General features: G+C 44.4%; 1 protein-coding gene across 4 annotated transcripts in view; it reads right to left on the reverse strand.

Moving 5' to 3' along the window:
- The window catches only part of nme9 (NME/NM23 family member 9), a 99,174-nt gene that overhangs the window by 12,941 nt on the left and 73,250 nt on the right, over nt 1-12,983 (reverse strand). For all 4 annotated transcript variants that reach the window (XM_038788251.1, XM_038788246.1, XM_038788239.1 and 1 more), the window contains 5 exons: nt 10,187-10,294; nt 8,785-8,936; nt 7,613-7,757; nt 1,817-2,055; nt 426-482 (listed from right to left, as the gene is read on the reverse strand). In XM_038788251.1, the coding sequence (XP_038644179.1) occupies nt 426-482; nt 1,817-2,055; nt 7,613-7,757; nt 8,785-8,936; nt 10,187-10,294 (701 nt within the window). The remainder of the gene's footprint in view (nt 1-425; nt 483-1,816; nt 2,056-7,612; nt 7,758-8,784; nt 8,937-10,186; nt 10,295-12,983) is intronic.

Below are 12,983 nucleotides of genomic sequence, written 5' to 3' on the forward strand. Positions count from 1 at the left end.
AGGAGTGGAAGGGGTGATGAAAGAGGGGGAGATGAGGGTGAAGGATGGAGGGGGTGTGAAGGAGGGGGAGATGATGGCATGAAGGAGGGGGAGATGTGGGTGGAAGAGGGGTGATGAGGGGTGAAGGAGAGGAAGATGGAGGGTGAAGGAGGGGGAGGGTTGTGAAGGAAGGTGGAGAGGGGTGTGAAGGAGGTGGAGGGGCGGGCGAAAGAGGTCGAAGGGAATCCGATGAGGGCACCAAGGTAAGTATAACCACAGGAGGGGGAGGGGTGACATACCCCTTTGGGACTGTGCCAGTGCAGGTTGGCATTGTCCCCTTGCCGAGTGCCCCTATGCATCCTATGGTGAGGGGGTGAGAGAGTCCTCGATATGTCTGTGGTGTGTAGCGGGGAAGGGATTGTTACTGCAATGCTTATCACACATACCTTCAGGCTCATCTCTGGATTCTGGGCTGATCACTTTCTCCAAGTCAGGTTCAATACCTACAAGTATAGCAGATAAATGACAACAGCAATAAAGATCTTAGAATGCTTACAGCACTTAAGTACACCACTCGGCCTTCTGTGTCCATGCTAGCCCTCTGGCTTGTGTGGGGTAAACATACCTGATTGAATCACCTCACCAGGGTTCCCCGGCGGCAGGACGGGGACAAGTCACGCAAAACGCCATAGACAACGACGGGACTGGAAGATCCCGTCGGCAACCAATAGCGTGCTGTCTCCATCGCTGGAAAATACGGCATGGGGACCAGAAAATCCCACCCTCACTCTTGGATTCAAATCTAAATGGTGAGGATTCTGTGTTAAATAGGTTTAGGTTCAACTGAGTACCGCACAGATGTGAGCACACAGTACAAAACTGTCTCCACCTTTCCAAAATTGGAATCAAATACTAACCCTCCTGCAAGGAATAATGGGCTCAACGTCTTATGAGATGGATGAATGTCAAATTGGTGCAATTATGATGCTGAGACTGGAGCTTCGAGATTGCTGAGACAAACAAGAGGGAGCATGGCCCTGTGTCGAAGCATCCAGTCACAGGGTTTTTTAACATGGTGCTGCAGCTAAATAAGAAACACTGACATCAATCACTTTGACGGACACACAATCCATAATAAAGATTAACTGCACTTTGCAATCAGTTCTACTCCAATTCTTTTGCAGGGGTTCCATCTCAGGGCATCGATCAAAGAAAAGGCAAAAAACTGAAAGAGTTCCCCTCGAAATGTGGAAAAAGCGTCTGAGGAGGAAACAATTGTATAGAAATTGCTGCCAAGTCCCAAAGTGTCTGAGTAGCAGGATCATGAATTATCAGACACTTGATAAAGGTCATTTATTTATATTGTCGAAAGGCAAAGGCGCAACAGTTAGAACAACACCAAAGTTAAAAAGAGTTCTTCGGAAAATCAGCAGCTTGATGATGTCAAGGTGGGTTTTTATTGTCTGAAAAATGTCGAAGGAAATCTGTAACGAGTTATCACAGCTGTGAGATTCTGGCAAAGAATAGATTTGTGATGGATTTAGACTTAAGTATGATTGAGCAGGACTGCACAGAATGAAATGTTTACCTGTTCATTAAAGATGAGAATTCAGAGGGTCACTGACCATAGTTTCAAACAGAAAAGGCTTGAGATGCAAAGATAAGCTGGAGGTTTGAAGTCAGAAGTGGAGTATCCATCAGATAACCAATTTACTCTCTGAAATTTGCAATAATTGTACACAAATACATTGTGGTATCCTGAAATCAGTTACAAAAGATTAACCAGATCCCCAAGACGCCGATCCACGTCTCATTCCATTCCCAGAGTGATTGTTACCTTGGACAGTCCCATCTGCTCCAATATTTATATCCCCAAACACAAAGTGGATCTTTTCCGTGGCTTGGATCTGATCAGAGGAACCATGCAAGGCATTTTTCAAGATGTCCTTTGCAAATTTGGCCCTTAGCGAGTCTGGGGCTGTTTGTTTGGCTTTGTCAGGATCTGTGGGGCCCATTAACTTTCTCCATTCTTCCACTGCATTCTCCTTACTCAGAATCATCATTAATGAGGGACCTCTGCAGAAGATGGGGAAAGGATGGAAATTATTCAGTGTTAAAGTTGCTTTAATCATCTATCTGTCAGAAAGGAGTGTGGTTACTAACCTGAAATAAAAAGAAACAGCAACTGACCCTGAATCTTGGACACAGTGTTTGCTTTGCACTGTACCACCTCCTCAGCCTTCTATATTAGAATATACAGCTATATTAGTGTAATAGTGTAGTAGTTAGAATAGTGCAGTGCTTATGGACATAATGATGCAGCAGTTATACCAGTATGTTGGCTACATTAGTTTAATGGTACAGTATTGATATCTTAGTTTAGTGTTTTATTAGTGCAGTAGTTATATTAGTTTTGTGGTTACATTAGTTTAATGGCTATGGATATATTCGTGGAAAGTTATGATACTGATAGTGATTTCAAATCCCACCATGTCAGGACGTGAATTTCAGTTAATCAAATCAGATAATCTATGGGTTAGTACCCGATTCAATTCCCATTAACAATCCTAAATTGTTACAAGCTGGTCCGCTAATAATCTTTATTAAGTAGTTGGTTCTTAATAGTCTCAGTAAATACTACCATGTCTGCATCAACAAAGCTCAAGAACAATTTTTTTTAAATAGTTAAGAATATAAGAATAATCCAGACCAGAGGAAGTCACAGACCCATCAAGCTCATCCCTATAGTGTCCACAACCAATTGCATTTTGAACATCTGCACCTTTGTTTTGACTAGGATTGACTGGCAGATTATTCTGAATGTTTATCATCCTTTTAGTTAAAAAATAAACTTTTAAATACCTTTATAAAGCTTATTAGCCCTCTCTCCAGGGATATGAAATGAAATGAAATGAAATGAAAATCGCTTATTATCACAAATAGGCTTCAAATGAAGTTACTGTGAAAAGCCCTTCCGGCGCCTGTTCGGGGAGGCTGGTACGGGAATTGAACCGTGCTGCTGTCCTGCCTTGGTCTGCTTTCAAAGCTAGCGATTTAGCCCTGTGCTAAACCAGCCCCTGCTCAATCTAAACAGATATAAGGATAGGACATGAAATTGGACCTCACACCAACTCAGCTACAGGGACTGAATGACCTCCTTCCTGACTGCTATTTATAGAAAACATAGAAACAGAAAATAGGAGCAAGAAGAGGCTATTCGGCTTTGTTCACCTGTTCTGCTGCCACCACCACCAACTCCCCTGCCCCATCCCGCATCCTAACTATCTCTCTCTAAGCCACCTGCTGGCAGACCAGGTCTACCAGCAAGTGACTGGCCTTCTCCCCACACTCATATACAACTCGCTTTGCCCGCCTTAACTGCCAAACCTTCTGTGGACAGAAGGTCAAAGCTTGCCTGTAGCTCCTTCCTCCTCACCAGTAGATCCAGGATAGAATCCTACACATACCTTCCATCCATTTCCAAAATTTCCTCTAAAAGCCCTGCCACTCCTCTCTTGCCTCTCTGTCCGCCTGAGCCTTAAATAAGATGACCCACCTTTCACCACTTCTTTCAATGCCTCCAACACCACTGACGGCAAAACCTCCACATTCCTATTAAACCCTCATAATTTTCAATCACCTTTCCCATCTTTGCACAAAAGTTTGGGACTAGTGCCAAGGAAGCCCGGCCAACCATGCCCACACATTCTGATGGTGCCGCTAATTTGTCGGGATCTGGACAGCCTTCTTCGAGGCAATGTCCAAGGTGGTGGGAATGAGGTTGGAGCCGTGCCCGAGAGTTGCAGTCTTCAGGGTATCAGGCCAGCCAGATCTCTTCATGGGGAGGAGGGCCGATGCCCTTGCCTCCCAAATCGCACGCCGGAGAATCCTGCTCGGCTGGCGATCAGCAGCATCACCCTCAGCTGCAGACTGGCGGTCCGACCTATCAGAATTTCTCCAGATGGAGAAAATTAAATTCGCCACCTGGGGGTCGGATAGAGGGTTTCCACAAAACGTGGGGCCATTCACCCAGTTGTTCCAAGACTTGTTTGCAGCCAACAGCCAGTAGGCCAGAGGGAGCTGAAAATCATGACACAACAACAAATGCCAACGAAAGTGGGGGGAACAGCCCCACCCAGGCTCAGCAAATAACAAAATACACGGCGTCATGCCAACTAAACAGGAACAAGATATAGAAGCTGAAGAGGGAATAGGGCATGCCGGATGACTAGAAGGAGAGGGGTTCCGGATGAAAAGGGGGAAAGGAAGGCTGGAAGTAAGCACCTATTGGAGAATGCAAAACAAGAAGCTGCAACTGATTTAAATAACAAAAGACAGCTTATATATATATATATATATGTTTTCTCTTCCCCCTCCCCTCCCTTCTTCCAGTCCAGCATCTTCTTCATAAACCCTACGTCATCCCAATTCAGGGCGTGCACGCTAACCAACACCACCAACCTCCCCTCCAAAGCCCCTGTTACTATAATGGTCCTGTCCCCCTCCCCGGGTCAGCCACTATCTTCTCCATCTGAAATCTCACTCTCTAACCCACAAAGATCACTGCCCCCCCGGGCCCTACTCCCCGCGTTACTAAAGGTCGCCCGCCTTTTTGTCAGCTCTGCTGGAAGATCCTGGTATATACGAATACCACTGCCTTCCCACTTTGCCTCTCGATTCAGCTTCGCCCATCTCAGCACCTTCACCTTCACCTGACAGCTGTGGAAGCAGAATATCACAGCTGTTGGTGGCTCTTTTGGCTGAGCGACTGGTGAACTCTGTCCAGCTCAGAGAGGGAGGGGTCCTCCTCCTCCTCCATCAACTTGCCGAACATCTCCGTCGGCTTCCAGCCCTCCAGACCCTCAGTCAAACCCACAATCCTCAGGTTCTGCCTTTGTGACCTGTTCTCCAGATCCTCCAACTTGGCTCCCAGCCCTTTGTTACTCTCCACCACCCTCTGCACCCATCGAGATGAACTGGTCATTATGCTGCAACAATGCCCTCTCCAATCTCTTCAACACCTCTTTTTGCTCCCACACTACTGCTGACTTCTTTCCCAAGGCCTCCTTTATCGGGGCGTGTGTCATCCACCCAACTCCTTGAACAAGGCCATCATCTCCTTTCAATGCCTATCGAAATCTTGGCAAACTGCCGCTCAAAATCAACAGCCATCACTTTGGCCAGTGTGTCCACTGTAATGGACGCAGCCCCACCCAGTAAGCTTGCTTCTACCATCTTTCCTCCCACAGCACTCCCCACCGAACTCGAGCTTGCCGGGGGACTATTGCTTGCACCTTTGTTTCTTGTATTCTTCTTCTGGTATTTTGACATCCTTTAGGTGCCGCAACTTTTCTAACAATCAATTACGTAAAATTCTCCCCAAAATCTGGGTGAAAAGGGATCAAAAAATGAAAGCTCTAGCAAGAGCCACCCAATGCGCAACCTCCACCTACATGTTGCCGCTAGAAGTCCCACCGAGCTGTTACAATTCTATAGCGGCACCACGGTGGTGCAGTGGGTTAGCCTTTTTGCCTCGAGGTCCCAGGTTCGATCCCGGCTCTGAGTCACTGTCCGTGTGGAATTTACACATTCTCCCTGTGTTTGCGTGGGATTTGCCCCCACAACCCAAAGATGTGCAGGTGAGGTGGATTGGCCACACTAAACTGCCCCTTAATTGGAAAAAAACAAATTGGCTACTCTAAATTAAAAAAAAAAATTTTTTATAGGTTCCTATGAGATACTCCCTCATTTTTCGGAACTCCAGCGAAAATAATCCTAACCGACTAAATCTCTCACCATACTTCAATACCGCCACCCCAGGAATCAGTCTGGTAAACCTTCGCTGCACACCCTCTGTAGCAGAAACATCCTTCCTCAGATAAGGATACCAAAACGGCACACAATATTCCACGTGTTGCCTCACCAAGACCCTGTATAATTGCAGCAAAGCAACATCCCTGTTACTGTATTCGAATCCTCTGGCAATGAAAGCCAGCATAACACTTGCCTTCTTTACCGCCTGCTGTACCTGCATGCTTACCTTCAGCAACTGGTGTACGAGGACTCCCAGCTCTCGTTGCACATTCCTCTCTCTTAATTTATGACCATTGAGATAATAATCTGCCTTCCTGTTTTTGCTACCAAAGTGGATAACCTCGCATTTATCCAAATTATACATGCATTTGCCCACTCACTCAACTTGTCCAAATACACTGAAGGATCTCTGCATCCTCCTCACAGCTCACCCCCCGCCCAATTTTGTGTCATCTGCAAATTTGCGGATATTACATTTTGTTCCCTCATCTAAATCATTAATATATATTGTGAATAGCTGGGGTCCCAGCACTGATCCCTGTGATGTCCCACTAGTCACTGCCTGCCAATTTGAAAAAAAAACCATTAACTCCTGCTCTTTGTTTCCTGTCTGCCAACCAGTTTGCTATCCATCTCAATACACCATCCCTACTCCCATGCATGCTAATCTCTTCTGCAGTATTTTGTCAAAAGCCTTGTGAATGTCCAAATAAACTACTTCCACTGGCTGCCCCACATCAACTCTACTGGTTACATCCTCAAAGAATTTGTGTAGATTTCTCAAGCATGATTTCACCTTCATAAATCCATGCTGACTCTGTCTGACCCTGCCACTGCTTTCTAAGTGCTCTGCTAAAAACCTTTGATAATCGATTCTAGAATTTTCCCCACTACCGACGTCAGGCGGACTGGTGTATAATTCCCTGTTTTCTCTCCACCTCCCTTTTTAAATAGTGGGGTTACATTAGTTACCCTCCAAACTAAAGGAATTGTTCCAGAATCTTTAGAATCCTGGAAGATGGCCACCAATGTATCTATTTATGTAATGTTATAATCAGAGGACATTGTTTATTTGATTAGAAAGAAAACCAACCAAAACAAGCAGAAAACAATGTTCAATCGAATTATTGTATAGTTTTTCCGATCCTTTTCACTGTAACCAGCTATTGCTTTTTGCTTCTAACCACACTGATAGCTTGGCTCCATTTTAGATTCCTTTGGGTGACTTGCCTGTTGACAGCAAGGAGAAGTCGAAAGCTGAGATGATTTTATCAGCCCTATGTATAATTCCACATTTGCAATGTGCCCGTGAGATTCTATTAATGGGTTGGTTTTTGGAGTCTAGTTAACAGATTACTGACACTCAACTGGCTTCAGCGACCAATTTGTTTACCTAAGGCACCAAGTGATGAGGAAATTGTCAGTCAATCTTAGACCAAAGAGGGAGACCACCATACCATACCCACGTTAGCGCTTTGAAAGGGCTTTCCATTTTGTCCCTCACTGCATGCAATTTGTTTTTCCTTTTCAAGTGTTTATCCAATTCCCTTTTGCAAGTTATTACTGAATCTGCTTCCACCTCCCTTTCAGACGGAACCTTCCAGATCACAATAACTCATTGCATCATCAAAATGTTTCTCATCTCCCCACCTAGTCCTCTTTGCCAGTTTTCCTTCAATCTGTGTCCCTCTGGTTACCAACCCTCCAAACACTGGAAGCAGTTTCTAGCTATTTACTCTCTCAAACCGCTCAGAATTTTGAGCTCCTCTATAAAAATCTAGAAAGAATCAGAAATATTGAGGTACACAGAAGACCTTACTCAGACATATAGTCAACCAGTTGGTCAAAGAATGGTTTGCCCTTGTGTTCCTTGTAGAACTCTTCTGCCATCTCCCTGCTTAATGTTTTTTCATCCGACTGTGATATAACAAAGCCTGCTTCTTCAATCTTCTTTATAATCTCATCTGCCAAGAACCAAAGCAAATGAACACAACATATTTATCAGTTCAGAAAATGCTGGTTCTATATTAAGCCAAAAGGTTACAAGAATAACTGGCGAGAGGAAGAGAAATGCCACAGTAAATGTTTGTGTGGTAAAATAAACCAGGATGTCAAAAGTCAGGGAATAATATTTTGTCCCTTTTGGGTAGAAGTTACTCAGTGCACTATTTTTAAAGCTCTCCTTAACAAGCGGTGTCACAGTGGTTAGCACTGCCGCCTGACAGCGGCAGGCATGTAGGTTCAATTCCGGCCTTGGGTGACTGTCTGAGTGGAGTTTGCACATTCTTCCTGTGTCTGCGTGGGTTTCCGCCCGGTGCTCCGGTTTCCTCCCACCGACCAAAGATGTGCAGGTTAGGTGGGGTTATGGGGCTGGGGTGAGAGAATGGGCCTAGGTAGGGTGCTCTTTCAGAGGGCCAGTGCAGACCCTCCTTCTCCACTGGAGAGCTTCTAGTGGACATCAGCTAAATTCCCAAGTGTAATATCTCAAAAATGTTTTTCACCTGTTTCTGGATAATAGGGTAAAAATAGAGGGAAACAGATTTGTGGCAAAACTCAAACACATCAGTCAATTCCGCAGTGACAATCTGTAATGCATCTAACTAAAAATCCTCATCCTTGTTTACAATTCTCTCCATGGACTTGACCATCCGACCTTTACAACCTCCTCCAGGTTCCTGTGTTAGTCCAGACCCTCTGCTCTTCCTCATTTACCTCCCTCTGCTTACCATTTATAACCTTCATGAATTTGGGTTCCACACATTGCAGCAGTGACCCCAGACCTCTCCAACCTGCTGGATCACTTCCCCGACATTCAAAACCCTCCTCTAAATATACCTTCCTATCCAATTCTTTGGCGATTCTCTTTCCCACTCCGACATTCTGCCATAGTGAAATACTTTCAAATATTTATTGCACTGAAGGAGCTCTATAAATGCAACTCACTGTTCTTTGATTTCAAGAATAACGATGATCCCTCTGACCCCAACATACCTCGATGTTCATCTACAGAATCAGGTTTGATGACAGCCAGTGTGTGCTCCATTGAGAAGAAGAACTTTAGTTCCTTTTCTGCTTCCTGTGGTGTTCCACTGCCATGCAACTGGTTAATTGGAACAGTGTCTACTGCAAACTGTGCTCGTAGGCTACAGAAGGAGTGAAACAAGTACATTTCATAGAAGAACACAATCTTTCCCATGAGGACATTCAGAAATACTTTGAGAAAATCCATCAAGCTCATGAAAGATTTACCACTGATCACATTAGATTTATAGAGTTTAATCTTCTTTGGCAAGGTTGCATTAAGAATTAATAGGTCTGATATAACATTAGGATGCCGAGTGAAACATCATCCACACTGTCCTATCCTTCACTTCGAGGTTCAACATGGCCCAGAGTGCACAGTGAAGTTTAACAGCTGAGCAGGGTTGTGACAAATTAACAAACACAACCATCAGTATTGCGGATCTTTGTGAGTAGGTTATGTTGCTCAGCCAGGAAAGACCCTGGTTTTCACTTTGTGCTTATGCTTCCATAGTTGGCACTCCTCCAGAGCTGGAATATTCTCCATCTCTTCCAATCGACTCCATCAGCTGTCTTCATTGACATTCCACCCCATCAGCTTCACTACCACACAGTGGAAAAATCCTGCTGGGGGCTCACAATTTAACAAATGGATGAGGTACCTGATTTTTTACAGCATTTAATTTTTTACATTTAACTTTGCAAAGAAATTGAAAGAAACTTAATGAAAGATTTTAGCAGATTCCTGGATACTGGTACATTTCCAAACGACAATGAAGGACTCTGCACAGATCTTGCATTTCTTTAGTTCACACACATCAAGGAGGTTCTGCCAATGTTTTCTTAAGGAATACGCTGTTTATATTCCCACCCAACTACTCTTCTTAACTCCTCTTAACCTGTGCTCAGGTGCTGTTCCGTGAGTACATGTGAGCTGAGACTGTGGCTATCAGCAGGTTGTTTAAACATTCATGTCTAGACTGATCGGTTAGTCTATCCTCACCCAGCATCCCCGCACATACATTTCTGAGTAAGCGGCTTGAGCCAGTAAACAGGGCCATTAAATCTGGAAGCTTTCTTTCCTGTGTCCAAGCCAAAGAGCACAGCAACCAATTTAAATATTTTTGTCACTATTGCCCTGGCTGGGATAAGTTAATTTGGTGTAGGTAGTAAATCAAACCTCTACTCTTTCTGAACCATATCCAGCTTTCTATTGAAACATTAGGGGAATAGACTGTTCATTTCATCAGGCAATTGAGTCAAAATAGTACAATATTGTGGAGGCAGCATTAAACTTTCTTACCTAACTTTAAAAATAAAATGACTCCCAGGATTGACAGAGAAAATCAAGCAATTAGTTTAAGGGACAAACCTTTCAGGGAGTTCCTCTTTTGCCTGATGCACATCGTTTGGTCCCAGCAGCCTCCTCCAGCGTTCAACAGCGTCTCTACTAGCAAGAGCCAAGGCCAAAACAGGCCCACTACAACAGAACACACGTTAACTATCATGCACTATCTAAAGGCTACAGAGCAAAAAAAACAATAGGTTTCTGAAACACATTAATAATTGATAGGTGAATGGAGTGTTCTGTCAATCTAGAGCTCAGCAAGATAGAAGACCACCAGCCATTTGTTCTGGGGTGTTTGCATCATAACTTTGAGGAAACATTTTCTTTCAGCAAAAGATCTCAGGTGCTGAAAGGATTGGGGATTCAGATCTGCTGAAGGGAGATGCGACACATCTCAGCGTCAAATCCTATCGAGCCATTTCTAGAAGGGCTAGCATGGGGTGTTGGAACTTCAGTAGGATCTGCCCTCATACTCCCTCTTCAGTGAGGTGAGAGTGACTGCCCTTGACATAAAGGCAGCATTTGATTGAGTATGGTATCAAGATGAATGAGAAAAATGGGAATCAGAGGGAAAATCTCACCATTGATTGACCTGGCACAAAGGAAAATGGTTGTGGATGTTGGAGGTCAGTTATCTCAGTCCCGGGAAATCACTGCAGGAGTTCCTCAGGGTAGTTTCCTCGGTCCAACCATATTCAGCTGCTTCATCAATGACCTCCCTTCCATCACAGGGTAAAATGCCGGGATGCTTGCTGATGATTGCACAATGTTCAGCACTATTCGTGACTCCTCAGATACTGAAGCAATCTATGTGCAAATGCAGCATGACCTGGACAATATTCAGGCTTGGTCTGACAAGTGGCAAGTTACATTTGTGCCACACAAGTGCCAGGCAACAACCATCTCCAATAAGAGAGAATCAACCACAGCCCCTTGACATTCAATGGCATTGCCATCGCTGAATCCCCCACAATCAACATCCTGGGGTTGCCATTGACCAGAAACTGAATGAACCAGCCACATAAATACTGTGGCTACAAGAGCAGGTCAGAGGCTAGGAATCCCGTGGCAAGAACCCATCTCCTGACCCCCCAAAGCCTGTCCACCATCTACGAGGCACAAGTCAGGAGTGTGAAAAATTACTCTACCCTTGCCTGGATGAGTGCAGCTCCAACACTCAAGATGCTCAACACCATCCAGGACAAAGGAACTCGCTTGATTGGCACCCCTTCCACAAACATTCAAACCCTCCACCACCAACGCAGAATGTACCATGTACAAGATGCACTACAGGAACTCACCAAGGTTCCATAGACAGCACATTCTAGAAGGCCAAGAGCAGCGGATATCTAGGAACCCCACCACCTGGAGGTTCCCATCCAAGTCACTCACCATCCTGACTTGGAAATATATTGCCGTTCCTTCATTGTCACTGTATCAAAACCCTGGAATTCCCTCCCTAACAGCACTGTGGGTGTACCTACACCACATGGACTCCAGAAATTCAAGGAGGCAACTCATCACCACCTTTTTAAGGGCAATTAGGGATGGGCAACAAATGCTGTCCTGGCCAGCAACAACCACATCCTGTAGAAATGAATTTTTTAAAAGGCATAGCAGTCCAAATCATGCTCAACCTCAACAATACCAAAAACCTGTCTCTCTAATGGAAGCCATCGAGCCACCAGGTAAGGATTAGATTGGCCACCTTGGTGCTGTAAAGGTTTGTGGCCTTTCAAAATTCCTCAAAGGGTCTGACAGCCACTCTCAGTTGGAATAAGATGTGCGGAAGCTCCTTTATGAGGACCACATTTCTCAAGAAATAGAGGGGGTGTTTGGAGGGGAGGGGGTGGAAGTGGCTCACTGGCATGGTCCCTTGACAAAGGGCTGCAGCGGAGGATCCAACATGAGCATATCTACCTGCATTCTGCCTTGCAATTATGGGGCACTGGCACATCTAAGGTCACTGTCAACAACAAAGTTATGTTGTTAAAAAAAACATTAATTAAGAAGACAACTTTACTGAATTAATCCATAATCTCTACATTGCACCCTTGTTTGCACGTTGAAGTGTTTCAAGGCAGCAGGGGAATTAGATGCATTGTGTGGCAAATACTTTTATCGGATGCTATGAAATTCTGCTCCAGTGACATTTGTAATAGTTATTTTGGCCTATCTTCATACACACACTTTTTCACTTTAGAGAACAGTGGGGAAGTTACTGATTATCAACCCATTGAACTGCATCATGAAATGCTCCTTCTGTGGCCAACTGGTGGGGACTTGAACCTGGAGCTTCTGGCCTAGAGGTAGGGGCAGTACCAAAGGGCCCCAAGACATCCCGGTTTAGGAATAGATGAACAGTGCCCACACTTTCAATGCTCCTCAAAATGTTCAATCAGGTAAGATTAAATATTTTTAAAGTGTCTGTACACTATGACACACTGTAACCAGGAAAGCCGGAGGTGTGCCAATAACCAGACACCATTTTGTGGCATTTCTGATTATGAAGCCATTCAGCGGGATGTACAGAGAGTTATTACAACCTGCATTTGTATCAACCTTTCAATGTAAGAACTTTTCCCCCAGTTGGCCAAAAGCACAGACCAAAAGATGGGTTTTAATTAAGCTTTTCAAAGGTGACCAGGGAAGTTGTAAGATGAAGAGATTTGAGGAGACAATTCTAGAAGGTTGGTCCAAAAGAGTTAGAAACTCACCAGTAAGGTTGAGTTTTAAGGTAATGATAGATGGATAAATGGGTTCAATGGAAGGGATGAGATAACTACAATGTTTAGCAATGCTATGTAAATGGTAAAATGTA

The sequence above is a fragment of the Scyliorhinus canicula genome, chromosome 2, assembly GCF_902713615.1.
Source record: "Scyliorhinus canicula chromosome 2, sScyCan1.1, whole genome shotgun sequence".
Classification (NCBI taxonomy): Eukaryota; Metazoa; Chordata; class Chondrichthyes; order Carcharhiniformes; family Scyliorhinidae; genus Scyliorhinus; species Scyliorhinus canicula.